This window comes from Streptopelia decaocto (assembly GCF_964273445.1).
Source record: "Streptopelia decaocto genome assembly, chromosome: 11".
Lineage (NCBI taxonomy): Eukaryota > Metazoa > Chordata > Aves > Columbiformes > Columbidae > Streptopelia > Streptopelia decaocto.
The window spans coordinates 11,372,016-11,398,712 of NC_138666.1; the positions used below are offsets into that span (position 1 = coordinate 11,372,016).

Consider the following 26,697-nt stretch of genomic DNA (forward strand, 5'->3'; position numbering starts at 1 on the left):
GGGGCGGGTGTCGCGCTGCCGCTACCGGCCGTAAAGCGCGGAAGGTCAGTCAGGCCTCCTCCTGCTCCAGGTGAGCCGGCGCGGCCCCGCTGTCCCCGCGGCCCCGGCCCATTCCCCCCGCGCCGGGGCCGCCTGCCTGCGCCGCCCCGTGCCCTCATCTCCCCTCCCGGCGGCCCTGCAGCGCTCGGCAAGGGGCCTACCCCGCTCCCCGGGTCGGGGACTCCGGCGGAGTCAAGCAGGCCCGGACGGCGATTCCCCCGCCTCGGGGGGTGCCCGCGGGGCTGAGCTGCTTCCCGCCCTCACACGCGGCCCGTCCGGCGCTGTGTCCCCCGCTCGGTGCGGGTGTGCCGGGCTGCGGGCAAGAGAAACCGCAAACCTGCAGCGACAAGGTGCCCAGCGCAGGCTGGTGTGAAATGGGTCCCTGGGCTGGGCTGCCGTGCGGTGTCACTGCGGTCAGAGGCCCTGGGTAACGTCCTGTGGTAAAATCGACATTATCAGAGCGTGTGTCTCTTGTTCCTTGTTACTCTGACCACAGACTTTGTTTCCTTCGTCAGGTAGAGGCCTGACAACATTAATATCAAGCTTATTTATGCTGTATTAGCCTTTATGAATGATGTCAGAAGCTGCTGGCTTTCTCCGATCTACCTGTTGGCCTGAGAGCATTCTCACTGTTCTTTTACAGCTTTCGTCAGGTTCTTTGCTCATTGTCAAGTTAAGCTGCCATCAAAGATGAAGATGTAATGCTTTGTACCCATTAATTATGTGATCTAAGTTTAAATCTTAATAGAAAGACTGTTGTTTCAGGACAGAGTAACTGTTTTCCTATTTGTTTACTCATCAGCTTTCCCATGCCCACTTGTACCCAACACACCACATGATGTTTGTTGCTGCCAACCTTGTGTATAATAAGATAAGTAGTAATGTGATTCTCATATTTTCCTTCCTAGAAGGAGTGGTACTGAGTTAACATCTGAACACGTCTAGGTGGTGCTTTCAGAAAACTGACAAACAGCTGCCAGGATGTTCCTGCGATTACTGTCAGATGTACGGTGGCAGGCGACTCACCCAAAATGGAGAAGAATGACCTGCTCACGGCGCAGTACCTCAAGTACAGCAGAACCTGCTCCGGTTCCCTTGCCAGCAGAGGCGCAGGTTGTCATCTGCGGTGGTGGAATCATGGGCACCTCTGTGGCTTATCACCTTTCCAAGATGGGTTGGAAGGATGTAGTCTTACTTGAGCAGGGCAGGTAAGGATTTCTGATAACAAAAACAAAGAAACAGGACTTCTTTGCATAATACTGTCTGCTGTAATGAGTTGTTTCTATCTTCTCACCTCATATTGGAGCCATGGAATAGGCTTACTTGGAACAGTAGTAACACCACTTACTACTTCTTCACAGTGCAGGGCAGACCTGCAAGGTGAAGGGTGTCCCCTGTGTGATTGTGGTGGGTTAGCCTTGGTTAAGGGCCCAGTTCCCACACAGCCACTCGCTTTCCTTCCTCAGCAAGACAGGGAGAGAATAGGCTGAAGAAGCTTGTGGATCAAAATAAAGACATGAAGATTGTTTAGCAGCTACTGCGGTGGGCAAAATAGGCTTGCCTTAGGGAGAATTAAATTTAAATAATTAAAGAAGTACTTTATTTCTTGATAGTTAAAATAGATTCAGGTAGTGAGAAACAAAACCAACAAATGTTAAAACAACGCCTTGCCTTTCCCATGATTAGCTTCACTCCTGCATTCTGAGGTCTTCTGCTCCACTCCCATCAACCTCAGGAAGCGCAGGGGGTAAGTGGTGGGTGTCTTGTCACTGCTGGGCCCTGGTGTGGGTCCTGTACAGGCTGCAGTTCTTGTTAGGTGAGCTGTGCCCTGCTGTAGGTTTTCCATGGACCACAGTTGCTTCTGGAGATATCCGTAATTACTTACACAATCACATAAACCACAGTGCAGCTGGCAAAGGCGGGCCAGTTTAAGACAACCGAAAATTGCTGTAAATCATTCAGTCCCTGTTGATTGTCTCTAGAAGTAGGATGTGATACGTATATGAAGCATTACACCACTAGCAAAGCTCAAAAGAGATTGTGGGATATGAGGAGGTTATAAGCAGACATCACTAAATCACCCTGTAAGCTGGTTAAAGGCTCGGATTATCTAGTTTGTCTGTTGCAGGATTTAGCGCCTGTCTGTAAAAGACAAAGGCTGTTATGGTTTGGCTGAATACCAGTGCCTGTGCTCCTGGGTGAGATGGGTCCACAGGCTGTGGCAGAGCACATAGATCCTGTTGAAAGTTGATGTGCGGCCCTTACCTGTTGTTTAGATTTCTGTTTCAGAGGTGGACTCATGGTGTTGTCATTAAGCAACTTGGTCATGAGACAGTGCTGAAGACTTAGGGGGTTTGATGAGGTGTTTCTTGCAGCAGCTCTAGCGTTCAAATAGTTTCTGGACTGATAATATTTACTGTGTAGCCTTAGAGCTTCCTACCTGCTGCTGCCTTCAGGAACAGTGAGCTGTGGCTCCTTGACTTTGCGTGGCTGGGAAGCAGGTAACAGCGAGTTCTCCACAGTTTCAAAGAGAGGAAATGGGGTTGTCTCATCCGAGGCCTAGTGAGCGTTGTCTTTCTGAGTGAAATTAGATGCAAGGCTAATTGTTACTAGCCTGGAGTGCGGTATGAATACCCCATTAGAGATCTTCATTGAGTTAGATGTGCTAGAAACTCAGTCTGTGTGTGTGCTCAATGAAAAAGAAGAACATGTCATTAGCAGAGACATCTTACGTGAAGCATGGCATGGTGAGACCCTGCTTCCGCTGTTCCCATTGGAATTGAGTAGGGATGTAGCAAAACAAACCACCTGACTTCCCTGATTCCTAGGTTGAACTGTCAGGAGAATATGGACACATGAGGCCAAGGGCAGTCTGCTCCAAGGCTTGTGTAGGCAAGTGGGAAAATGCAGGATTGCTTTAGCAGCAGGAAAGGTGACTTAGAAGTATCGTGGAAGCAGTTTGCGAGAGAGATGCTTAAAACTGAATTGTCTTCACCTCTCTACACTGCAGGGAGATTTTAATAGGTTTCTATCTGTACAGCAACCTTTCACCAAATATCTAGGGGGACAGTGGTTTAAGGACAGTTTAAAAAGGGACAAGGAATATGTGTACCTATCTATGGCAGTTGCTGCACAGTAAGAGGGACTTCTTACTGTAAACTGCAAAGTTGCAAGACTCAAATTGAAGTAATTTTCATTTGAGGGAAATCCTGATTTGGAGAAAACCAAAAAAATTATGCTTAAGTCAACCTGCCTGATTCTTTCTAAGTGCTTTCTTTTGAAAAATTTCACTATTTAGGACTAGTTAAAGAGAAGTGATTTTGAAATACAATGTGTTTTCAAAACCGAGCTAAAGGAAAAAGCATTCTAGAGGTTGCGTTATCCCTGCATCATCCACCTTACACCTTTTGGCCCAGTGTGTTTGGAGGAGAGGTTGCTGTCTGGTTCATGCTGGCAGCACGTGCTGGGGGGTGCTCACCTTTCTGCCTGCCAGCCCAATGAGACCTTTGCAACTTCTCCTGCAGATTGGCTGCTGGTACCACTCGCTTCTCTGCCGGCATCGTGAGCACAGCCAGGCACCTGTCCGTAGAGCTGAAGATGGCAGACTATTCAAACAAGCTCTACCAGCAGCTGGAACAAGAGACGGGAGTGAGCACAGGTACTGAAAGTGCAAACATTGGGTGGTCTTTGGGAAACAAAATCAAATTACTGACACTGAAATACAAATGTGATTCTACAGTCTTAAGAATTGGTGGTTCCTGTTCAAAAAGGGTACATTTTGACTGAATCAGACGCAAAGGGATGTTACTAATGCGATCAGAAGAATGAAAAGAAGGGTATGAGGTGGGCAAACCAAAGGCAGACTGTCTGCAGTTTTTAATTACTAGCTGATAAGAGTTTAAAGTTATTTGAGGACCTGGGATTTCCAGGCTCCTGAGTAGTGGAAGCAACAGCAATAATATTAAAGCAATGTGTCTGAGATTAAAAGGAATTGAAGATCCTGGCCAAATCTGATTTGACTTTGGTCACTGTCATAGGGTACGTGAAGACAGGCTCTATTTCCCTGGCGCAGACTCAGGATCGACTAATCTCTCTGAAACGCGTTGCTTCGTCACTAAAGTACGTATAAGCAGGAAATATAACTGATCTTAAGTTTGCACCAGCTCTCCTGCAAGACTGATTTTTCTTATGTTCTGTGGCAGTGTAATGGGGATACCTTGTGAAATTATCACCCCAAAGCAAGTGGCACAGCTCCACCCACTGATCAACATCCATGACCTTGTGGGGGCCATGTATGTGCCAGAAGATGCACTCGTGTCATCTGCCAATGTGAGTCTGGCTCTGGCAACCGCTGCCTCACGGAATGGTATGAGGTTTCTTTATCTATAGAGTGCTCTCCTGCATGATAGTTCTCTTCTTTCCACAAAAGACAATTATATTTTGTTTCGCTTTTGGTATTCTGAGGACTAAAGACCAAAACTTGGTTTTATCTATAAGTTTCAGATTCTTTAAAAATCTATTTTTTTTCCCAAGAGCAAGGCTGTCCTCTTTTTGAACATACTGAATCTTTACAGATCATCTGAGATAGATCATGCACCAGTTCTTACTGGTTATGTGTTTCTCTGAATAAGCACACACTCTTCTGTCATAAAAACAATCCTTCATGGGACCTGACTCAAAATTACACATCAAAAGAGTTTTAATTATCTACAAATGCAAAGGTGTGACTGAATCCTTATAGAATATTTCATTAGGCACATATGCTTTGGAAATGGATTTGCAAGTGTAGTAATAAGTGATGTTTGCCCAGCACTTGGACGAATTTGGAGTGATCTAAAAGTGGGAGAAAGGTTAGATATGATAACAGAGGTGAAACTCATTAAGGATGCAAGTCCATCAGATTGGAAAAAGCTACTTAGGAAGATACCTGTCTTAGTTTCTTTTAGTCCAGCTTTTTTTGCATACTGTTAATTGATTTTTTTTTTCACAAAATGACTAATTTCCTATAAAAGAACAACTGGTCTTGCTGTGTGAAACTACAGACTTTGTTACATAAATGAATTGTAATGGAAAGAAATCCATAGCTGAGACTCTTTTTTTTTCATGTTGTTTATACTGGGGTGTATTTATCACCCAGATTGTCACATGGAAGAAAGTACTGTAACTCTTCATAGTCTCAGCCCTTAAATTATGTACAAATTGTATGCAAGATATTTTACAAATAAGAGGGTTTCACTTAAGAATTGCTGGGTCAAGAATAGAAATTTTGTCTTAAAGAGAAAACAAGCATTTAGGTGGAGTTGAAAGGTTTAATGTTAGCAGCCTGACACATCAGAAAGAAGGCTTGTGGGTATACTGACTTTCTTGTGTCCTCTTCAGGTGTCCAGATTCATGAACGGACAAGTGTCAGTCATGTCTCAATCCAGAAGGGTCGTGTGACTGGAGTCGAGACTGACAGAGGACAGATTAAATGTCAGTACTTCGTCAACTGCGCTGGCCAGGTTAAATTATTAAATTTTTTCTTTTGTTTTTTTTCTTTGGTTAAGAACACAAGCACTTTCCTGAGGGTTGTATTCTTTTTCCTTTTCTTTTTTTCTTTTTACAGTTTGTGGTTTTGTTTGGTTTACTAGAGTAGATCAAAGTCGTGTTATTCAGATGCTTAGACCAGCATGTTGTGAAGGAAGAAAGCAGTGCTGGCTGTGTGCTTGGCACCAAAGGCTGGATGTTAACCTGCTGAGGAGCACCCTGCAGCTTGTTGGTACAGCTCTGCCCATGGTCTCTGTCCTGGAGGCGCAGCCTTCTGACAGGAAGAATTTTGCTTTGGCTCTTAGTGAGAGTTTGTCTCTCTCTACCCTTCTTTCCTTCTCTCACATGCACACTGAAAGACCCCTTTTCTGTTGTTTTTCTCTTAGTGTTGTGTCTTCTCCAGTTTGAAAATACGTCTGACAATTGTTGTTTCTCAGCTTGCAGCTGGTTGTTTTGTTCATGTTTGGCTTTAGCAGTACGGGCCCCAAAATCCTGACTATTCTGCTTCTAGAGGCTGAGCCTTGTGTTGACTTTGGTGTATGGATCTTAATTTGCTTTTGTCTTGTAAACTGACACTTCTTAGTCTTGAACCAGGGCCTCACTTTTCTAGATCTTTTATGAGGAACAGAAGAGCAGTCTTTGTCCTAAATGATTCAAATTCTAAGCCAAGAGGAAAAAGTGTGTGTCTGTTTAAGATTTAGGGGACTAAACAGAATCTTATTTGGCCTTTTTTGAAAGCAAACCCCGGAGGGGACCTGTGCTTTTGTCCTGCCTTTTTAAAATTGGCATTAGTTTTCTTTTTGCATTTTAACATGCACTTTTTTATTTCAGTGGGCCTATGAGTTGGGCCATTCTGGGAAGGAACCAGTCCATATCCCACTCCATGCCTGTGAACACTTCTACCTCCTGACACATCCTTTGAAGGAACCTCTGGCAAGCAACTTACCAAGTAAGGATTCTTCAGCTCTACCTCGCTTTTCTTAGTGAATTATATCTGCCTTGCCAAGGTGATGCATAGTTTACAACATAAAGGCCACCTAAGGGCTATCAGTTCTCAGCTCACTTGGGATTGTGAAGTACGTTCTAGCTGAATTGCTTTGAATATCATCTTTCAGTGGTAGAATCTCTTGCCTTACTCTTGGGGAAGCTTTTGCTGCAGAAATTGATTTTCAGAGTCAGTCATCTTAGCAGGAGAATGACCATGATTCTGTCTTGACTGGTAGGTGTGTCTGAGACTTGGATTGTTGCATTTTTGGGCTGGAGAGGGTGCTAGCCTTGGCACTGTGTTTTCCTTGCAGGCTGCTGTCCCCAAATGGCCCATCTATTCCTTTCCTCCAACTGAAGCTAAGGCTTTACAATGGCATTTACATGTCTATGAGCTGTAGGGGCAACCAAAGCACTTGAGGTAATTGCTCCTCCCCCTCATGTTCTGGCTTTTGGATCCCTTAAAGAAAAGCTCTTCTGTTTGAAAACTGTGGTTGGGAAGTAGAAAGCTTTGCTTATTTAGTCTCAGTCTTTAGAAAGACTTTTTGCTTCTAATAAATAATGTATATACTCTCCAGGGAATTCAGCTCTAACCAGAGACCATGAGTGCTTCACTTTTACTTGACTAAGTTTTTTCATATATATAAATATATATATTTACAGCTTTTCTGTACATGGGAAAATTGCAATGGAACATGTCAGGTGCAGTATCAGAAATGCTTCAAGTTTACACTACCACTGGGAGAAGCAATCCAGACCTGACTGCTTGTCCTCCCCCCAGTGCTGCTCACCTGCTTTGTGCTGGTGGCCTGCAGCACACTGGATCAGTGATGCATCCCCCTTAAAATTAATTGTTCTTAATATAGGAAGAGAAAGAAGGGGAGGGCAGGACAGCTCTTGGTGGAAGGTCTGGTCTTGAGTGCAGTTCCAGTGGAACTAAGCCGATATAATATAAGCTTATCAGTGCCCCAAGAGATCTGACTCCTCTTGTGTCCTCCCACTCTTGGTGACACTGTCCTGCTGGCTTGGGTGCTCTTCAGATTCTATTCAGTTTACTACGCTACCTAAAAGTTAACATGCATGGTTGTGGTGGGAGTTGGTGCTGGTTCAGTAATCTAAACTGGCTCACCAAGGCGTCATGTAAGAACCAGAATGGTGTGAAGTGTGGGATTGTGGGACTGACACTGTCCCTTCTCATGTCAGGGGGCCGCTAGCTTGGCCCAGCCTGTCACCAGACCCCATCATTGGTGTTTGTGGGACAACAGATAGCTCTCCATTCTCTCAATTCCCTTCCCACCTCTTCTCTTTCCTCTGCAGCTATTGTAGACCCAGATGGCAGAATCTACATCCGCAACTGGCAAGGTGGCATCCTCTCCGGGGGCTTTGAGAAAAACCCCAAACCTCTCTTCACAGAGGGACGGAACCAACTGGAGATTCAGAACCTTCAAGAAGACTGGGATCATTTTGGTATGTTAGGGAGGAAAGATGTCCGCAGCAATAAAACATGTGGCTTCCTGCAGAAGGTGGAGTTAGCAACAACGCAGGCTGTTGTTGACTTGTGAGCATGTGTCTACCTTTACCTGAAAGGTGTGGGAGAGGTGAACATTCTGTCTAATTCATTCATCTCTTCATTTGTCGGTAATTTGCATAAACACCTTTACCAAGGACTACTTTGATATCTGTGTAGTGTTTAAAAGCACTTGCTAACCATCACTGTATATTAATTTCCTTTAGTGCAGTGAGGCACTACATAACCTTTCCTACTCTGTTCTTCTACGATTTTTGACTGTCAGTGCCACATGCTGCTCCTCTCGTGACGCTGCAGATCAACACTGTTGACCTGCCATGTAGCTGAGGTATTTTGTTTCTGCAGCTCTTCAGCAGTGACTGCCAAGTGCATTTCCATCGGTGACTGTTGCTTTGTGGGCAGAACTTGAGATTGTTGCTTCCCAGAGTTCATCCCACCATCGACAGTGGTGGTTTATTATATTCCAGATGTTCTGTCTTTCTCTTCTCTTTCCATTTTATTAGATTCTGGTTTTATATTCTGTATGTACTTTTACAGGGAGCGCTATTTCTGCAGGAAAGAACTCTGCATGGTTTATGAATATTTTTTTTTTCCTCTTTTATGCCTCGTTTGTATGTGCCCTCTCATCTTCGAATCTGCCTTTTTTTCCAGGGATCCAGTTTTCCCTTGTGTCAGGGCTCTTTGCATCCCTTGTGAATGCACATGCCTCTCTATGTAACTTCAGGCATGGATGGATTTTCACTGATTTCTTTCTGCAATGGTAGTATGTTCTTCTAGCTACTCCTCAGGATAAATTGATTAATTTTACTTTCATGTCTATGGAATAGTGTGTTGGTACAATCGAAATTTAAACTCCAGGGAGTGGAACCAGGATGGGGTGCAGTTTTGTGCTGGCATATGCTAAACGTTTTTAGATCTGTAGATGCCTACAGACTTGCTTGAAGATATTAGCTTCACTAATGAGTTGCCTGAGCTCTGCACCCACTTCTGCTGCTGAAATGAAAAGTCACTGCTTGCTGGCACCCACAAATTGCCCATGTGTTGGAAGCAGCGGCATGTTATGTTCCAGCATTGCCCTTTTATCAGTTCAAACATGCCAAACAGTTGAGCAGAGTCAGAGCTTACTCAGCCAATATTTGATCCTTTTTTAGGGCTGTGGTTCCTGTGGTTTGAGCTCTTGCATTAGTGCTTTGATCTCTTTCATTGAAACACCCTTTGATTTTAAAATAACCTGTTCAGTTGCTTAAATGTTGGGCTGGATATGATAACAAATCTAACACTGATCCCTCTTCTTATCAAAAAATATCTGTAACTACAGGCTCTCACTCTGGAATTCCAGTGCATGTGAGAGAGGGAAAAAAGGCAGGTCAGAAAGACTGGTTCTGCTTATAACATTTTAGGTAATGTGCAATCTGATTATTTTACGGCTTGCCTGTAAATCTGAGGAGTGTTATTATTGCTGAATCTTTAAGACTTTTGTCTGGAGTACTCTGCAAGGTAACTTCTGGACAAGAAAAACAGAGTAGATGGCTTATCCCTTTATTAACGCTCTCAAATATCAGACTCTGAAGAATTGCCAAAGGACCTTTCCAGCGTGACTGAGCAATGAAGTGGCAAGGAAATTCAATGAGGATAAATGTGAAGTGACGCAAGTGAAACGTGCTGGTCTTACTTTCACCATACAAGATGATGGGCTTCAAACTGACGTTGGGGTTGTATTAGTTCTGTGAAGCTCAGTAGCAGTCAAAGCAAAAGACAAGTTAGGAATTATTAGGAAAGGAGCAGTAAACACAATCATTATGCAACACTAAATCCTTGCTTTTCCAGATAATAGTTGTTCTAGGCTCCCTATAACCAGAGAGTATTGCATGACTGGAGAAGACCTGGTGAAAGTGCAGCAAGAAGCTGATGAAAGCTTGGAACAGTTTCCAAGCAAGGAACAAGAAATGACTGAGTGGGCTGGGAAAAAAGAGATGACAGAAGGGAAACAGAGGTCTGTGAAATCTTAAATGAGATGGACAGGATAGATGGGGGTCTCCTGTTCACTGTCTCCTCTATTATGCCAACTGAGAGGCATCAATAAAAATTGAGTGTGAATTTCAAAATGAAAGGACGTGATTCCTCATAACAACAAATACTAAAAATGTGGAACTCCATGTCAGTGTCTGTTGAATATTCTCATGAGTTTGGGGAATACTGGTCACGTACTTAGAGAGAGATGGATTTAGGAGTTACTAAAGAGGGAAAACATAGCATGAGCTCGGAGGATTTCCTAAAAACCTGTTAAGTGGAGGCTGGCAGAGTGCGTGGGACAAGTGTCGTATAGATTTGCCTTTTCTTATTCCTTGACAGTATCTGTTTGACATCTATTCCTATTGTTTTCCCTAACAAAACTGAACGTGCTCTTGCACTGTTGAAAACAATCCTGGGCCCTTTTCTGGTATGCTGTGTGATCCCCTTCAAGTAGTTTATCCTATGACTGTATTGAAACATGGAAGCAGTTTCCATCTGTTCAGGTACCAGCAAGCCTCTGTCTTGCTGTCCACTTTGAAGGTGAAGTAGCTGAAATGTGTCGAGACTGAAGGCTGTGTCTTTTTGTCTTTGTCTTGGGTCCTAGAGCCACTTCTCAGTGCCCTTCTGCGCAGGATGCCGGATTTGGAGGCTCTGCAGATCATGCAGTTAGTGAATTGCCCGGAGTCCTTCACACCAGATATGCGATGCATCATGGGAGAGTCGCCCACCGTGCGGGGCTACTTCGTTCTGGCTGGCATGAACTCAGCTGGTATCTCATATGGTGGGGGAGCAGGCAAGTAAGTGGTTTATCACTGTTATGCGTGTAAGTAAGGTTTTAACCAAGAAAAGAGACTGCTCAGGTGATCCTTCTGTGCAGGATGTTCTATTCAATATTTGTCACCTCCTCCCTGACAAAGATTCCTCTTCTGTTTCCAACTTGAGTGAAGGAGAGGAGCAGTTGCCATGTTCTGATTATGTTCTCCTGTGTGTATTCCAAATCTGTGCTGGACTCCTCTCCTGTCCTGCACACCTCCCCACAGGCATCACATCTCAGTGATCAGCAGCCTGCTGGGGTTCACATAAGGTTCCTTAGAGCTAACCAGCCCAATTTTTTTTTTCTTTTTTAAATCTACCAGGAAGAGATAAAATCTTAGCAAAGCATATATTCCCTCATCCTCTGTGCTTCATGATCCTCTTTATATTATTTGATTGAAGTCCTTAAATCACTCAAGTTGACACAGCAGCTAATTTCTCTGAAAGGAGACTGCATCCGATGGAGAAGCAGCACCAAATCTGCAATGCCAGTGCTGTTAGTACTGTTGAAGACTGTCCTCTGCCAGTGAGCTAGGGATGGAACCATTTCCCAGTAAAATCCAGTTCCTATGTTGATGCAGATACTTTGACAGGCATATAAATGTGACCCTAGCAGCAAAGTTGCTTGCAGAATGGTCAGTACTCCCTCCGATTGCCATTTGGTTTTGGCAGCACAGCATCCCTTCTGCCATACAGCCTTCTTAACAAGCTGCTTGTTTTTCATGGCAGGTGTTAGTGTCTGCATCTGTCTCCACTGGTTTCTGTCCATTATCTAATAATTTAACTCACCAGTGAAGCAACTTGTGATTTTTTTTCTTTGTCATGTAAAACATAGCAAATCTTTGCAGTGGGGTTCTCTAAGAATCAAAATAATTTCTGAAGGTAAAAGCACTGTTTGTCTCTTTGTTGCTACACCCTCAAGATAAGCAGCTTAGCTTGCTAACGTAATTTTTAATGATCAGTCTCAAATCCCTTTGTTTTTCTGTTTACTGACTGTGAACAGATCCTTCTGCTCTGCTTTGGTCTGAGCTGCCTTTGTCCTTTAGCTCTGGATCATGCCTTCCTCCTTCACTGCTAGAAGTGTAGCTAAACATAACTTGGCTGGCACCTCGTACTGAAATGAATGCTGTCACTGATGGTTTGTGGCTGAGCCTACACCAGGTACTGAAAAATGACAAAGCCGTCAGCCTCCTAACTCCAACATAAAGGTACTCGGCACCTCCTTTTGTAGCGTAGCCTAAGGGCTTGACACAGTATCAGCCAGGCTACCTTTCCAGGCTCTGGTTCCATTTACCACCTGTCCTTAACTTCCTGCTGCCTTGTATGTTCCATCCTAACGGGAAATTAATAATTTGAAAATCTGGTGGATGGGTTTTACAAAGGGAAACCTTCCAGATTCTGCTAGTATTTAGAATACCGTGTTAGTTGTCTTCTCTCTCCCTACTGCAAGAAATTCTCATGTCCAAATTGCATTGCTTCTGACTTCCAAGCTAGACTCTTTGCTTTAGGACATTGGCAGATATCTCAGTCGTTCTTTATTTCTTCTGTCAGGTACCTGGCAGAGTGGATGGTAAATGGGTATCCATCAGAAAATGTCTGGCCTCTGGATTTGAAACGTTTTGGTGCCCTTCAGAGCAGTCGCACTTTTCTCCGGCACCGTGTGATGGAAGTAATGCGTAAGTGTGCTCTCTGCATTCTGTGCTGGCCAGGCTGGTCAAGATTTCTCTGTTGGCTCTTTGCTACCCTGTCGCTCCTCTGTCATCACTGTGAGAACCATTTTCCTTCTTCCTGGCCTCCTTTGGGGCAATACAGCCTCTCCTATATTGGCTGAAAAGGTATAGGAGCTATTTGGAAAAGCTTCAATAATTAGAAAAGGTTGAACTGCCAATATTTAAGAAGGTAAATTAGATGATCCTTGTAGCTGTGGGCTGCCTACCGCAGCATTAGTATTGTCAAAATGATAAGTGTCTTGGTATTGTGCGCTGTCAGGGAAGGAATGTCAATAATGCTAGTCAGTGTGACTTCATGGAAAATAGAGAGTTTTTGTTATCTTAACAGTATTGTCATGAGACCATAAGTATCTATAAATCTAAGCCTTCTGTTTCAATATTGTTACTCTGATTTTGAATAGCTATGAACAGATCAAAAAACAGCTTTGTCAGTTTTCAAAAACAGAAAAGAAAGGTCAGAACTGTTTTGAGGGAATTTAATTAATGATCCAGATATCAGTAAGCATGTTTATTGGTAATCTGGAGGAAAATTTTAGATAATCACTTTGCCTAATAACAGATCTTTGTGATGATTGCAGCCCTCATGTGTGACCTGAAAGTTCCCCGTTGGGACTTCCAGACTGGCCGGCAGCTGCGTACTTCACCACTGTACGACCGCCTGGATGCACAGGGAGCTCGGTGGATGGAGAAGCATGGATTTGAGAGAGTCAAGTATTTTGTCCCACCTGGGACAGGTGAGAACATATTTTCCTCTGTCTAGTGCATCCCTATTGGTCTGTTTGAGATCTTAGTTCATCCAGTTCATAAATTGTCCCTTTGGTTCTTTTTTACATCAGATCTGCTGGATTTGGAACAGAGCAAAACCTTTTACAAACCAGACTGGTTTGATATTGTGGGTTCTGAAGTCAAGTGCTGTAAGGAAGCGGTTTGTGTCATTGACATGTCATCTTTTACCAAGTTTGAAATAAGTGTAAGTACCTAGGAAGTGACAAAGCATCAGCCAGTAGAGGTGGCCTTTAGTTTATTATTGACTACTGTTGCAAAATTCTGTTTGTCCTATTGAGGATAGATAGAGGAAGTCAAGCTGTATGACCAGCTTCAGGTTGTACCACAATATTCAGCATAGATTGCTTTATTTCTGTTGAAGGCCCAGTTTATAGAAATACCAGCTCAGTCTATAAATAGAATTTGACCTCTGGCACTGTGGCACCATTGTATCCTATTACACTTGAGACATCAGTGTCACTATCATTATAAATGGAAAGAATTTGGGCCAGGACGTTGATGTGATCTTAAAGTGTCCCAGTGGATTTGTTTTGCTCAGACAGCTTGTCTGACTTCCTCTCCCTCTCAATTCCTGCAGTCCACAGGAGACGAGGCCCTGGAGAATCTGCAGTATCTCTTCTCAAATGACCTGGATGTGCCAGTTGGGCATGTTGTGCATACAGGCATGCTTAATGAGAAAGGAGGTTATGAGAATGACTGCAGCATAGCACGGCTGAACAAACGCAGGTGAGTTTGCAGACGGCATCTTTATCTGTCACCCTGTGGGTGTTAGAGCCTTTAAGAACCTCTTAATGGAGGGCACCAACTTTTTTCTCATCTTTAAAGAAAAAAGAAAAGTCTTGTTCTCTGCTTATGTTCCTAATTCAGTAAGTCAGATGAGAGGGAGCTCCTGAATTTACCAGTATTGGGAAAATACGCCTTTTTCTGAGACTACAGGTGAACATAGACTTCTACAAAATTTTAGACCTTCAGGTTTTTCATTTCTTAATTGAAAGACAAATTGTTTTCAGCAGTCATTGGAGTTTGTTAATTTAGGTAATCATTTAAAGTGCAAACCAAATGATTCCTCACTGGCTTCTGGCCAATTTCCTCATTGGAATTGCATGCTGAAAATAACACTTTCTGATTATTTCAACTTCCATTGCAGTATGGGGACTCCTAATTCTCAGCTCTGCAGTCTCATGGTTTGTTTTTATGTTCTCTGGTGCGAACTGCCATGATCACAGGATATCATCCTTAGGCTTAACGGTTTGGGCTCTCTTTGGCATTTAACAAAAAAACCTTCTAATTTTTAAAAACCTTCTTGGGCATGTCCTGACTGAATGTTGGTTTTATTTCTCTGGACCGTTTTCTATGTGTGTTCTCATTGTACTGGTGTGAAAGCATTCTTTGCTGCTCTTTCAATTAGAAACAGCTTTTCTTTCTCTTCCTCTTCTGTCTGCATTCATGTATTGCTTAAAAGTATTGTCCTTCTCTGTGTGAAACCAGTAGCTTTCCTCCTTGCCTAGTCATTGCTGCAGATGTTATCTCTGTCAATAATGTACTTTAAATTGCAGTTTGTATGAAAGAGACTTACACAACAAGTAGCTCATTTTCACATATCAAGTGGAGTTCTGTTTTTGGAAACTGTTAATAATAACCACCATTGTGTGTGAAAAGACTTTTGCTGCAACAAGAAATTGCTGTGTGAACCAAACACTCTTCTGACTGTCAGAGCAGACAGAATCACTGGTGGTGAAGAGCTGTGAATACCTTCTGCAAAATGATTGTGACTTTTGAGATACCTTGTGAACATTCTGTAGAACTGCCTGTCTTCCACTTCTAGTCACTTCTTGTCACCAAACTGCTGCTAACGCTGAAGGCTGGGGTTTCTTGTCATGATGGATGTGATGGCACTGAGCCAGAGACTTTGGCTGTGGTTTTTGCAAACCAGCTTGTTTTGGTCTCCTGTAGCTTGGAAGCTGCTGAATGGCTTCAGTAGTTCGTGGACAGAGAATGAACCAAATAGTTTTGTGGCTTGTCCGTTCATTGTTTGTTGATTTCAATGTGTCTGTTCCAGTTTCTTCATGATTTCCCCTACTGACCAACAAGTCCATTGCTGGACCTGGCTGAAGAACCGCTTGCCCGATGACAGCAACCTGACCCTGGAAGACGTGACCTGGAAGTACACGGGTGAGAAATCACTGAAAACAGACCTCTGTATACAGCCTGGAATCACAAATAGTGTGTTGTGCTTCATACCAGTTAATTGTTTAAGGTGTCTAGAGTGGTGACTGGGTCTCCTTTCCAGTTGAATAAAAATAGCGATTCAGAGACTTTCTTCTAGCAAGCCATGAGCTGGGAGACAGCATTCCTTTCCTGTGGACTGTCAGGAGAGAGAATTGAATTACTCTTTCCTCTGCTCTTAAATGTAAATGTACCTATTAGTTCAATGAACACTAAGAGTTTAGAAATTGGGGGATGCATATATACAGGTTAGGCACCGAGCAAGACCTGTCCAGTCTCATCCTAATACCCTTATCTTCCCCTCTTTAGCTCTCAATCTGATTGGCCCCCGTGCTGTGGATGTCTTGTCAGAGTTGTCATATGCCCCGATGACTCCAGAACACTTTCCCTCTCTGTTTTGCAAGGTGTGTGACTGTTCTTCCTTCCTCCTCACCCTGCTAGGTTTTTCAAAGCATGTGGAAGGAGGGGAAGAATTATGTTTTGGGTAGTTAGAGGGGAATTTAGATTTACGTATAGAATTACTGCAGTTACTGAGCTAGGTTGGTAATGTACTCTCTAGGCTCACTTTAACTATAGCTCTTTGGGTTGTTCTTGCCGAACATATAGGTAAATATGCATTTGTTTTCAGTATTTCACTCACTGTAGGCTTGATGCCATTTGATATATTGGTGTATATTTCATATAATCAGTTATGAAGGTGTCAGTCAGAGGGGCAGCTGGGATCGGTGACTCTAGAAGTCACTGTCTCCTGTCACATTAAAAGGCTGAGCAGAGAGCTCAGTTCTGTCTTGTATCTAGAATACAAGCCTGTGTCCTGACCTAGTTCCAAGGCTTAGTGCCAAGCATCCTGAAGTGATTACGAAGTCTGGATAATGTGGTGTCACTATTTGCATTTTTAAATTTAAATTCTTCGCAAGTATTTGCCCGTGGTGAGCTTCAGTGATGAAGGGGAGAGAGAGCTGGCCAGTGTAGTTTGTGTTAAGCATTGTGCTCCTTCTGGGTCTCTGTGCTGTGTTCCAATCTGGATGATTTCACCCCCTCTCATTCCACAGGAGATGAGCGTGGGCTATGCTAATGGCATCCGTGTGATGAGTATCACTCACACAGGAGAACCTGGATTCGTGCTTTATATCCCCATAGAGGTAAGAGTACACTGTAGCCTTAGCTGATTAAAACAATTGCTTGCATGCATAATCAGAAACACTTTCCGAGTTGACTCAGGATGATGAAATGTCTGGTCTGTACCATGCAGGCACCAGGGGAAGTTTCCCTGCTCCATATTGCCTTCCAGTTGGGCAGGTGTCTTGTACTCCAGAGGCAGGGCACAGTAATGGCCATGGTGCTGTGTCAGATGCTGTTGCCCTCTCCAGGTGTTTGTCCACAGCTCTGTGTTTCACCCTTCCTTCACAGTACGCCCTTCACGTCTACAACGAGGTGATGAACATGGGGCAGAAGTATGGGATTCGGAACGCCGGTTATTACGCGCTCCGCAGCCTGCGCATTGAGAAGTTCTTTGCGTTCTGGGGCCAGGATCTGGATGCTTTTACCACTCCTATGGAGTGTGGACGTGAGTTCCAGGTCAAGTTGGAAAAGGTACAGTGGGAAACTGAAATCTGCTCCTGCACTAGGGTCTGCCATTGCAGCAGGGGTTGATGGGAGAGCAACACTGAGCTGGAAAAACCACCGTCCAATGGGGTAGATATATGAGGTCCCTTCCAATCCCTAACATTCTGTGATTGCTTTTTTGATGGAGCTGTGTGCATTGTGTAACCACAACCTATGTTCCTGTACTTCATAAAGGTGTTGCAAATATCAAAAATAGTCTGTCCTCCTTCCTGGGCAGCATCCCCAGTGTTGTGTGTAGAGTCTCATGTTGCTCATGTGTGCAGTGCTTGGTGTGGCAAGGCTGCCATGTACCTTATACATACTCAGCATTCGTGATTCTCCCAGCTGTTTTCCCAGTCTGATGAAGTAAAAGCCAGCCTGTGCACCAAGTGGCATGTAATGAAATTAAATATGAGGACAGGTGTCAAGAACAGGTGTTCTCTGTTTTTACTAAAACAGGAAAGTTCTCTATTTTTATTAAAACATAGAACAGCATAGATTTGTATTCTGCTTGTGGTGGCAGGTGACATCTCTGTCACTTGCTCGTTGTCTTCTTTCTTGCATCTTTGCACAAGCCAAAACAAATGCTTGTATCAAATAATTCAGAGAAGGGAATGGAGTGGTTAGGAACACAGATTTCATATGTTCTTACAGTTTCACTCTGGTTTATAAAACGTGGTAGATTTATGGAACCAGAAAAATGGCAAAAACTAGAATGGTGACATATTTTCACTGCAGTGAAAATTAGAATGAATTTTTTAAAGGCCAAATTCACAAATGGTTTTGTATCTGAAACAACTAATGTGACAGAAAAGCTGCTGTCTGAGCTGGGCTTCTTGCCTATAGAAGCAGCCTGTCTTGACAGGGCATGATTTCCAAGCGCAGATTCACCGTGTGTCACAAAGTTTGTCTGCTAAAACTCAGCAACTGCTACAGTTCATGATCCTTTCATCAGCTGACGTTTCCTTTTCTCCCCAGGGAACGGAGTTTATTGGCCAGGAAGCGCTGTTGGAACAGAAGCAGAACGGTGTGTACAAGCGCTTTACCATGTTCATTCTTGAGGACCATGACACAGATACGGACCTCTGGCCCTGGTGGGGAGAGCCCATTTTCCGCAATGGCCGCTACGTGGGCAAGACCACCAGCAGCGCCTACAGCTACACCCTGGAGAGGCATGTCTGCCTTGGCTTTGTACATCACTTTGACGAGAAGACGGGAGAAGAGCTGGTGGTGACAGCTGACTTCATCAACAACGGCGACTACGCGATCGACATAGCTGGGCAGCGCTTCCAGGCCAAAGCCAAGCTCTACCCCTTCAGCTCCCTCTTCGCGCAGCGTCGCCGCAAGGATGAGGAGGAACTGAGTGGCTACCAGAGGGAGTAGTGCTGACTAGACCTGACTCCTTTTCCCAAACTGGAGTCTTCTGCCACCATCTTCCAGTCTTCTCACCCCATATATTTCTTTCTTTTCCTTTCTTGTCGTGCAACTTTTAAACTTTTCCAGTGTGTTACATTTTGTATATTTTAAAACTTTCATTTTCGAGCTTCCTCGATCCTGTCTGTCTCCCTCCTTCACCCCTTTGCTTGCCAGGAGCCCCAGTGGATGAAGCGCAGTGCTCAGCATGCATCCAGAAGTCCACAGTGATGGGAAGGGTTCAGGTGAAGCCCTGAGGACTACACCCTTCCTCTCTCCTCTCCAGCGTAAGGACAGCAGGTATTTGCTGCCTGTAGTTCAGACGAACACTGTGACTTCACCCTGCTCTCGCATATCATGTTGTAGAGGGGTCAGTACGTCGTTGCACACAGCAATAGAACGATCAGCTACCTCACTGGTGCGAGACGGAGCGGTGTGTGAGCAGCAGCCAAGAGGCAGGTTTTGGTATAGTTCAGCCTGTCACTGCCTCCCTTTGTACATTATTTCTTTACCCTAACAAACAGGGAGTCAAGTAGATTTAATCATCAGATCACTGAGGTGACAGTAGCACTGGTAAGTTTGTTGTTGTTGCGATTGGATCTTTGTGTGGGGTCACTGAAATTAGATGGCCTCTAAATGTAAGTGAAGATCAACACCTGTGTTTCACTTCTATAAAGGAATGGGATTTGTTTGGGTTTTTTATTAGCAAAAATACTGAATTCGAACAAAGACAAATGTTAGTGTTTAAGCAGTGTTGAAAAGCTGCTTCTGTTTAAGCTGCACAGTATACAGTCTCTTTGGGGATTTTCTTTCACTTTATGTGACTTGGTCAAGCTCCTCTGGCAAGGTTCGTGCAGTGAACTCAAGTTTCATGTAAAACTTGTGTTGGTTTGGGGAACTTGAACAGCAGGAGGGGACAACTTATTGTGTTTTCAGCTGCCTGTGGTTGTTTTGAAAGTCAAAGACCCAGCATTTTGCTCACCTGTGGTGCTGGCAGTATTGCAGGAAACACTGGGTTTTCTTCTGGTGGTGAGAGCATCTCAGCAGCTCCTGCCAGTCTCGAGAAGTCGTCTTCTGTTCTTCTTCTCAAATCTGTTGCCCTTCTTGCTTCTCTGTCTTGGTAGTTCCTCAGCTGGAGGGACTGAGTAGAGAGAGAACAGGGATCGTGACGGTGGGACTATAAATTTCTTTCCTTCAGCAAAGCTCTTTGCTGTCATGTTCCTCACGCAGATGCTGCTGACAATGCAACTGGGATTCACCCCTTCTTCAAGTGTCCAAGTGAGCTGATTCAAACATTGATGGTTAATGGTAAATAAGTGGGGGGATGCTGAATTCTATTGCACACATTTCTGTCTTCTTTTTCTTCTTCCCATTGAGAGCACAGTCAACAGCAAAGATTCTCTTTATTTACCTGAAAAAGGTCTGATAAACATTTCCTTTGCCTCTGCCACTCGCATACTCATCGTGGTGTTTCTACTCCATCACCTTTCTGTCTGGAGTTCAAACACAACCCCGCACTGATGTTTGCCCTGACAGCCATGATGAACATTTTCTCTATAATCTAGAATCTGTTTTGGGCGCTTTCTGTTCTGGGTAAATTGTGAGCATCAGTAGTGTAAATGGGAGCTCAAAACCTTGCCTTATTCTCATTTGAAGTTTGCTTTCTACTGCTATAATTGCTTCAGGTCATGCCTTCAGTTGAGTTTGTGGTCTGCGGGTTCATGAGTCAGATGTTCTCAGGATGCAGAAGGAGTTGGCAGCAAAGGTGGAAATCCAAAACGTTCACACCTTAAAGCAGGTTGTCAGAGCAAGCTCCCCCATCCAGGGTGATATGGCAGCTGTGAAGCCAAGGAGTGAGAGTAGAGAAAGGGTTAAGAGAATTAAGAATTGGAGCATGTGGTGTAGTAGGTTGAATGTAGATGTCACTTCTTCAAGCTCTCCTTTGTGAATGGTGAATTCCTTTGTAGAGTGTGACGTCTTTGAGGGTTTCAACTTTCAAATTGACATGCAAAAATTCCCATCTCTGAAATGCAGGGGCCAGAGTAGGACAGTTTTTTCTTGTTGGGAAACTTGCAGCTGAGAGTTCTCTGTGTGGCTGCTGGAGGCGGAGAACCCACTTGGTTGCTCTTTCTTCCAAACTCCCCTATTAATTGCTGTTTGAATAAAAATTTTGCCTGGTGTATCAGGATTAATTGCTTAAATGAAAGATTCATAAGGCATCTTATAGCAGTGTGAAATCCAGTTGTTTCTTACTTGTCTTTGCCGTGTAGAGGGATACTATGATCCCACAAGGAGGGCCTCTGCTCTACGAGCCTGTCACCTGGGAATAGTGCACCAGGTCACTCCAGAATACTTGTCTGTCCTCTTGTCCCTCCATTGGTTTTATGGGATGTTACTGTGCCTTCCTTATCCAGGGAAACAGGCACTTAACCAAAGAGTTCTATACGTGATATGTAGGATGTCTGTTAGAGCAGCCCTTCTGATTAGCATTTATTGGTGATTTGTTGCTGGTGAGGCACGATGCTTCTTCAGGAGAAAACGAGGTATGCAACTGAGGTGAGCTAGAGTACTTCATGCAGCTCCTGAAGAGAGAAGTCGGCTCGAACCCTTCCGTTTGTTCTCTGCAGTTAGAACTCGTTGAGACCAAACAGGAAAGTTAGCAGCATTCTGTCCTCTACCAACTGCACGTTCCTGAAGTATCATTTGAGTTGCAGCCAGATTATATTCCTCTTTGGGATTATTTTTTCTTTGCCCTGATTTATAGGTGCCTTTTAGTTCCTCAGACAACTTTTGATAGGGGTGTCTCTTCCCACAGCAGTTCTGACAATAAAATTGTGTTTTATGAGCTACTTTTGTCATTATGTCTGCTTGGGTTTATTTTATGTCTATAGCTACTGACTTTTCAGTACCAAAAATAGAGAGTGAAAATAGTTTTCCATCATGCCGATAGACAGAGCAACACTTTGTGTAATGTTATGTTTGCTGTTTGAGACTTGGAGATAGGTGGTTTGATAATTGCCAGTCTTGCAGCTCATTAACACCCACTCTGGCTTTCCTTGCTGTGAATTCTGATTCTGGTTTTATATCTGAACCTGTAGTCTTCAGCTGCCATTCAAGCTTAGTTGATTTAATGTCTGGCAGCTATTTTTAGCCTTATAATGTTAAAGAGTAGTTTGCCTTCACCAACTTAAATACTCGTCAAGGGGACAGTTGGATAGCATGTTTTAAAATAGTGCTAGATCCCAAGGAAGGTCCTTCTAGCATAGTATTTTCTTCCAGAGGTATTAAATGGTGATGTAAGACTCTAATGCCTTTATCTGATAAGTAAAAGTAGAGCACCTCAAAAAAGAACAAAAGCAGTTCAAGAGTTACCACCTTTAGTACGACTGGAAAGTAGAAAATTAGAAATCAGATCTTGGAAGCTGCTCTGACACAGCCTTAGCATCTAAGATGGTAAATAATGTGGACTATAAAATTGTACATCATGATTCTCATCCTTAAAGTTACCTTAAAATGCATTCTGCTGAGAAAGGCGGTTTGTTCTCACTCTGCGTGGTAAGAAGATGAACTTTGGCTGGGAAATACTAAAATAGCATCCCCCTCCTCTGCAGCAAAAGGGGCGATGGCCTCGTTCTGTGCAGCAGCAACAGCTCGCCCTGTGCCATTATCAGTTCTCAGAGTTTTGCTGTCCGGAATGGGAACAGCCCCATAGATTTTGTTCACACGGGCAGCCTTGCAAGAGAAACACTTGAAGGAAAGCTAACTGGGGATCAGTTAAAGAAAATATTTTCTCTTTTTGGCTAAAATGTTATAGGTTGAGCATAGCTCATTTTAGGATAAACTTATTACCCAGCAGTGACAAATGTTAAGGCAAGTGTGGCCTGTGGGCGTTGTGCACTTGGCACGTGTGGGATTGTTTGTTCTTACCCCAGAAGTCAGCACCTGAGTGGGTTTGCTGGCACATGGCAGTGGTGAAACTCAATGTGCAGTGTTCTGTGTGCTGGGAAGGGCTCGCTTGCCCCAATGCCGTCTGTAGTGCGGGGAGCTTGTGTAAGAGGTAGCACTTACTGGGCAGCCTCTTCCATTACATGGTTTTTCCAGAGGTATTGCGTTGTCTTACACTTGTTGTGCCCTTGCCTGAGTTCTCATGTTCTGTTAGGCCTTGAGTGAGTACTGAAAGGCTTGGGTAAAAATGGTATTAGGGAATAAGGAGTTTATTGTTCATGTTTAATGATCTGAGGATAAAATTAAAGCAGTCTATTTAGGAATTATGTTTTCTGTTTTAGGAGGGTGTGTTATAGTGATTTTCACATGTATCTTTGCCAGATTTAGTTTCTTCTTGTTTTCCCTCTCTTGTTTTCCCCGTGCTGACTCTGGTGTCCAGATTTGATGTGCCTTGTTGAACAGTTTCTTACTATTACTTTGTGGGAAGGAAGGGAGGCTGTGAAACCTGCACTGCATCTCTGAGTCTTGGTGCAGAGTTACTTTCCTCCTTTCTACTTTTGCATTCAAGCTGCCACTGATCCTGTTGCTGTTCCTGCAACACCTCCAGACTCCAGCCTGTGCTGCTGCAGGACCTCTTGTGGTTAAGGTTCTTCTCTTTGTTCCACCAAGTGCTTCATCATCTGAGCCAGGTTGGCTCTATATCTGTCTGTCTCTCTGCCTTGATTTAAGCTCTTCAGCTTCTAGATGGTGCAGGTACCAACATCTGAACTCCCAGGCAGGTTTGCAGCCACTGTGTGTTCAATCCCCTATCCCTGTGCCAGGGTTTTCCCGCTCCCCTCAGCACTTCTCTCATCTCCTTCCTCAGGCAGCTGAGCACATCACTTCCTTTTGTCCATCAGAGAGTGAAGCACAGCGAAATAAAACCAGGCAAGGGGATGGCAGAATGGCCGAGCTGAGGTGGAAGAAGAGACCACTTAAGCCCAGCCTTGGAGAGATTATCAGCCGTGATTCCCAGCTCAGGAAGCATCTTCCTCTGCAGAATTAGTGCTGGACAGGCGCTGGGTGACTACAATGGCTCTGGACAGAATCGGGACGGCGTTATCGAGGAAGCAAGAGTGGTGCTGGCACTTGTTTTCCAACGTACGTTTCCCTCTGTCATTTTGGGAGAGGTGGGGAGTGTGAGCACCAGTTTGCTCAGAACATTTGTCTCTCTCTGGCATGTTCTTGAAAGTCGCATCTAAGTGTAAAGGTACAGCATTGACATCGCTAACCTTGTCCTTCCAGCACACTTTAACCAAAATGGTTACATTTTGGGATAAATCTATAAAAACAAGATAGTTTCCATGCTTGGGTAGGAGGGGGCAAGCTGCTTGCAAGGGCAGAACTTGTTTTAATTTCAAGCAGAACACTTGGCTGCTGATTATGTCCAGCAAAAACATTCACAACCTCAAGATTTGTCTTCCCAAATTATTTCATTATCATACTTCATCAGGCTAATTTCAACCCTCTTCAGGATGCTTTTTTATTTTAAACTACCTTTTCTTTAACTGATTGTTTGGGGTTTTATTTTTAAAGAACACCTTCAGTCAGAGAACAGGACTTGGGGAAGGAGAGATTAATGTCATCAGATGACTTCAGCTGTCTCTAAAAGCATTGGGAAATTTTCTTTGCACTTTAAACTTTCCTTAAGCATTATGATTGTAGTGTGCTCATAGCCCTCGGCAAGAGTAGTCTGTGCATTTGATAGAGGAAAAGAAAAAACTTTAAATATTTGTAAATGCCTTAAAGCATTAAAGTGAGGTGTTTGGGCCCTGCTTGTGCCTGCCGCTTGATTTTTCTTCCTGGAAAGCTGTGTGCGTTCAGAGCAGACACAAATGTCAGCAGATACTTTTGAGCAAGTCCTAGGGAGGGTGGAAGCTGCTGTTGCAGTTTGCTGCTGATCTGAGGCTGGAATTTGTATTGAACTAAACTAAATGAGCTGGGAGCCCTCGTGCCTGTACAGCTGCCTGTGTTGATGCCTTCCCTTTTTTTTTTTTCCCCCAGAAATGCATTTATTCCCTGTATCACTCATGCTATAACGGGTTTTCTTCTTTCTTTAAAGAAAGAAGCCTGGGCTGGTGTAGAATTCTCTGCAAGTGTCCTGTTGCATTACAGGAAACAAAATTCTCTGCTTGAACGCCTTCCTGCTGTACCAGCTGCGTTTGCAGGCAGGAGTCGGGAGAAGCAGGAGCGGAGGGATGTTCTGCTGCCCGGGACGTTTGTTGGGATGGCTCTGAGACTTCTCGTCTCCCATTTGTCTCAAAGCTCTGCCGGGTTCCTGACGTCAGGCTGACTGCTGGGATCCAGCACAAAACAAAGCGTTGCTTTGCAGGGATGACGTGCCACGCTGACTTACTTTGTTCAGAGATATCACCTGTTTGGAATGAGGTAGTGCCATGAAGAGGAGTGCTAAATTACAATGAAAGAGGCACCAGAGGAAGGTGTTCACATTAATGGTTATCGATTTGTCAATGCTGGTAACAGCCGATCTTCCCACACAGATGCTTGACACCTGCTACAAGCAGAGCAGATACTTGGGAGCCGTCAGCCATCCCAAGTGGGGCGTGATCCGTTCTGTGCCTATGGAGAAAAGTCACTGTCACCTTTCGCCGTGGCACTGCTGAGATTTCTTCCACTCTACAAAGATTTTCCCTGCTTTTCCCATAGTGGAACAAGTTTCACTTACGCCTTTCTTCCAGTGTAACTGGAGGCACAGGAATGTCCCTGAAGTCCTCGATGGGTTCTCCTGTGCCTCATGGTCAGGCTTGCACCAGGGCACATCTGTGCTGCTGGAGAAGCGACCCAGGCCACGCGTGGGGTAAGCAGCACATGTGGGTGCGAGGGCAGGTGTTTCCAGCTCTCCCGCCAGGTGATGTTTCCTGCATCTTCAGGAAGAGTTGGGGAAAACCCTCCTTGGCCCAGATCAGCTCCTTGCTGCTGCTCCTAAGCTGACTTGCTTGCTTTCCATCGCTTTCTGCTCTGGTTCTGCAGCTCCCGCCACGGCCGGTTTGACAGGAGACCTGAGCTCTGTGGGAGAATCTGTCCCGATTCTTGGACAGGTACTTGGTGCAGGTCTCCTGAGCAGAGACTGCCATCTTCTGAACTTCTGAACCAGTATTCCCCATCCCCACCATCGCTTCTGGTTATCAAGTGCACCAGTTTCGTTGTCCAATGCCCCTTCATGCTTTTAATCAGTCTCTCAAGAACAGATTTTAAAGGGCTAGGACTTCTGAAGTGTGCTACTGCTGAAATTTCAAGAACAACTGAAGTTTGAACCTGTGAAAGCATTTTTCTAGTGCCTTACACTTGTGAATGTTGCACGATGGATGTAGCTGAGGTGGAACAGAACAAGGAGCAACTTAGTAGCTTGGTTCCCCAGCCACTAGAGCCATCTCCATCTCCCCTCACAGAGTCATGGCAAACGGACACCAACAGATCATCTCTGGCAGTGCAGGGATGATGCTTTTTAAATCCCTTTGAGCTCTGGGCTTGTAGAAATGTTGAACTGTAAAACCTTGCAGCGAGTTGCCTGCCTCTGAGAGGAGCGGTGCTCTCACCTCTGCCAGTTTTGGATTCCAAGGGGTTTAGGAGAGACAAAGCTGCTCTGACCATGGTGGAGGACATGGACAGTTGTTCCCAAGCGCACAAGTCAGAGTGAGTTTGCTGCTCTCCACTGAGGCCGTGTTGTTATGTACGCTGTATTTATATCAGGCTTTATTTCATTTCATATTTGGGTTGGCTTAAATGTTACTAGGTTTGTATATTAATAAAGAGGTGTTTTAACTACTCCCGAATTTGGCGATTTGTTATGCGAGACCCGTGTGTGTCTTTCAGGATCCAACCCCCTGGTCACCTGGATGGATCCCACAGGGACACTTGGCCTCTTGCAGGGTCCAGCCTTTGGCGCTGGGAACTGGAGCCAGTTCTGGCACAGCTGGGTCACCCTGGGAAAAGCCGCTTCCCCTGCCTGCACCTGCGCCCACCTTCAAAATCACATCCTAAGAGTTCCTCCATGTCCTTCCCTGTGCCCGTGTGGGATTGAAGCCTCTA

The 26,697-nt window shown here is 44.4% G+C and overlaps 2 protein-coding genes across 10 annotated transcripts in view; one reads left to right on the forward strand and one right to left on the reverse strand.

Annotated features, from left to right (window-relative positions):
• PDPR (pyruvate dehydrogenase phosphatase regulatory subunit) lies at positions 1–26,435 on the forward strand. Of its 9 annotated transcripts, none has more exons than XR_014185179.1 (19): positions 26–70; positions 948–1,247; positions 3,564–3,697; positions 4,077–4,158; positions 4,242–4,405; positions 5,419–5,540; positions 6,397–6,514; positions 7,867–8,016; positions 10,695–10,887; positions 12,455–12,579; positions 13,212–13,367; positions 13,470–13,603; positions 13,997–14,145; positions 15,479–15,591; positions 15,955–16,049; positions 16,698–16,787; positions 17,056–17,238; positions 18,229–23,748; positions 24,710–26,435. XR_014185179.1 is itself a non-coding variant. In XM_082063209.1 (18 exons), the coding sequence occupies exons 2-18, from the start codon at positions 1,021–1,023 to the stop codon at positions 18,631–18,633; spliced, it is 2,640 nt and encodes an 879-aa protein (XP_081919335.1). In that variant the 5' UTR covers positions 1–70; positions 951–1,020; the 3' UTR covers positions 18,634–26,435. The 9 variants fall into 9 exon arrangements, 4 of the variants coding, with proteins under 4 accessions (XP_081919335.1, XP_081919334.1, XP_081919336.1 ...); XR_014185180.1 differs by having other exon boundaries at positions 18,229–19,236; positions 23,474–26,435; XR_014185181.1 differs by having other exon boundaries at positions 18,229–19,236.
• Positions 1–26,697, reverse strand: part of COG4 (component of oligomeric golgi complex 4) — a 371,279-nt gene that overhangs the window by 305,280 nt on the left and 39,302 nt on the right. The window lies entirely within an intron of this gene.

Coding starts and splice junctions, on each gene's coding strand:
- PDPR (XM_082063209.1), top strand. CDS start 1,021: ATGTTCCTGCGATTACTGTCAGATGTACGGTGGCAGGCGACTCACCCA. Junction 14,146..15,478: donor GCACGGCTGAACAAACGCAG/GTGAGTTTGCAG, acceptor TGTCTGTTCCAG/TTTCTTCATGATTTCCCCTA. Junction 15,592..15,954: donor CGTGACCTGGAAGTACACGG/GTGAGAAATCAC, acceptor TCCCCTCTTTAG/CTCTCAATCTGATTGGCCCC.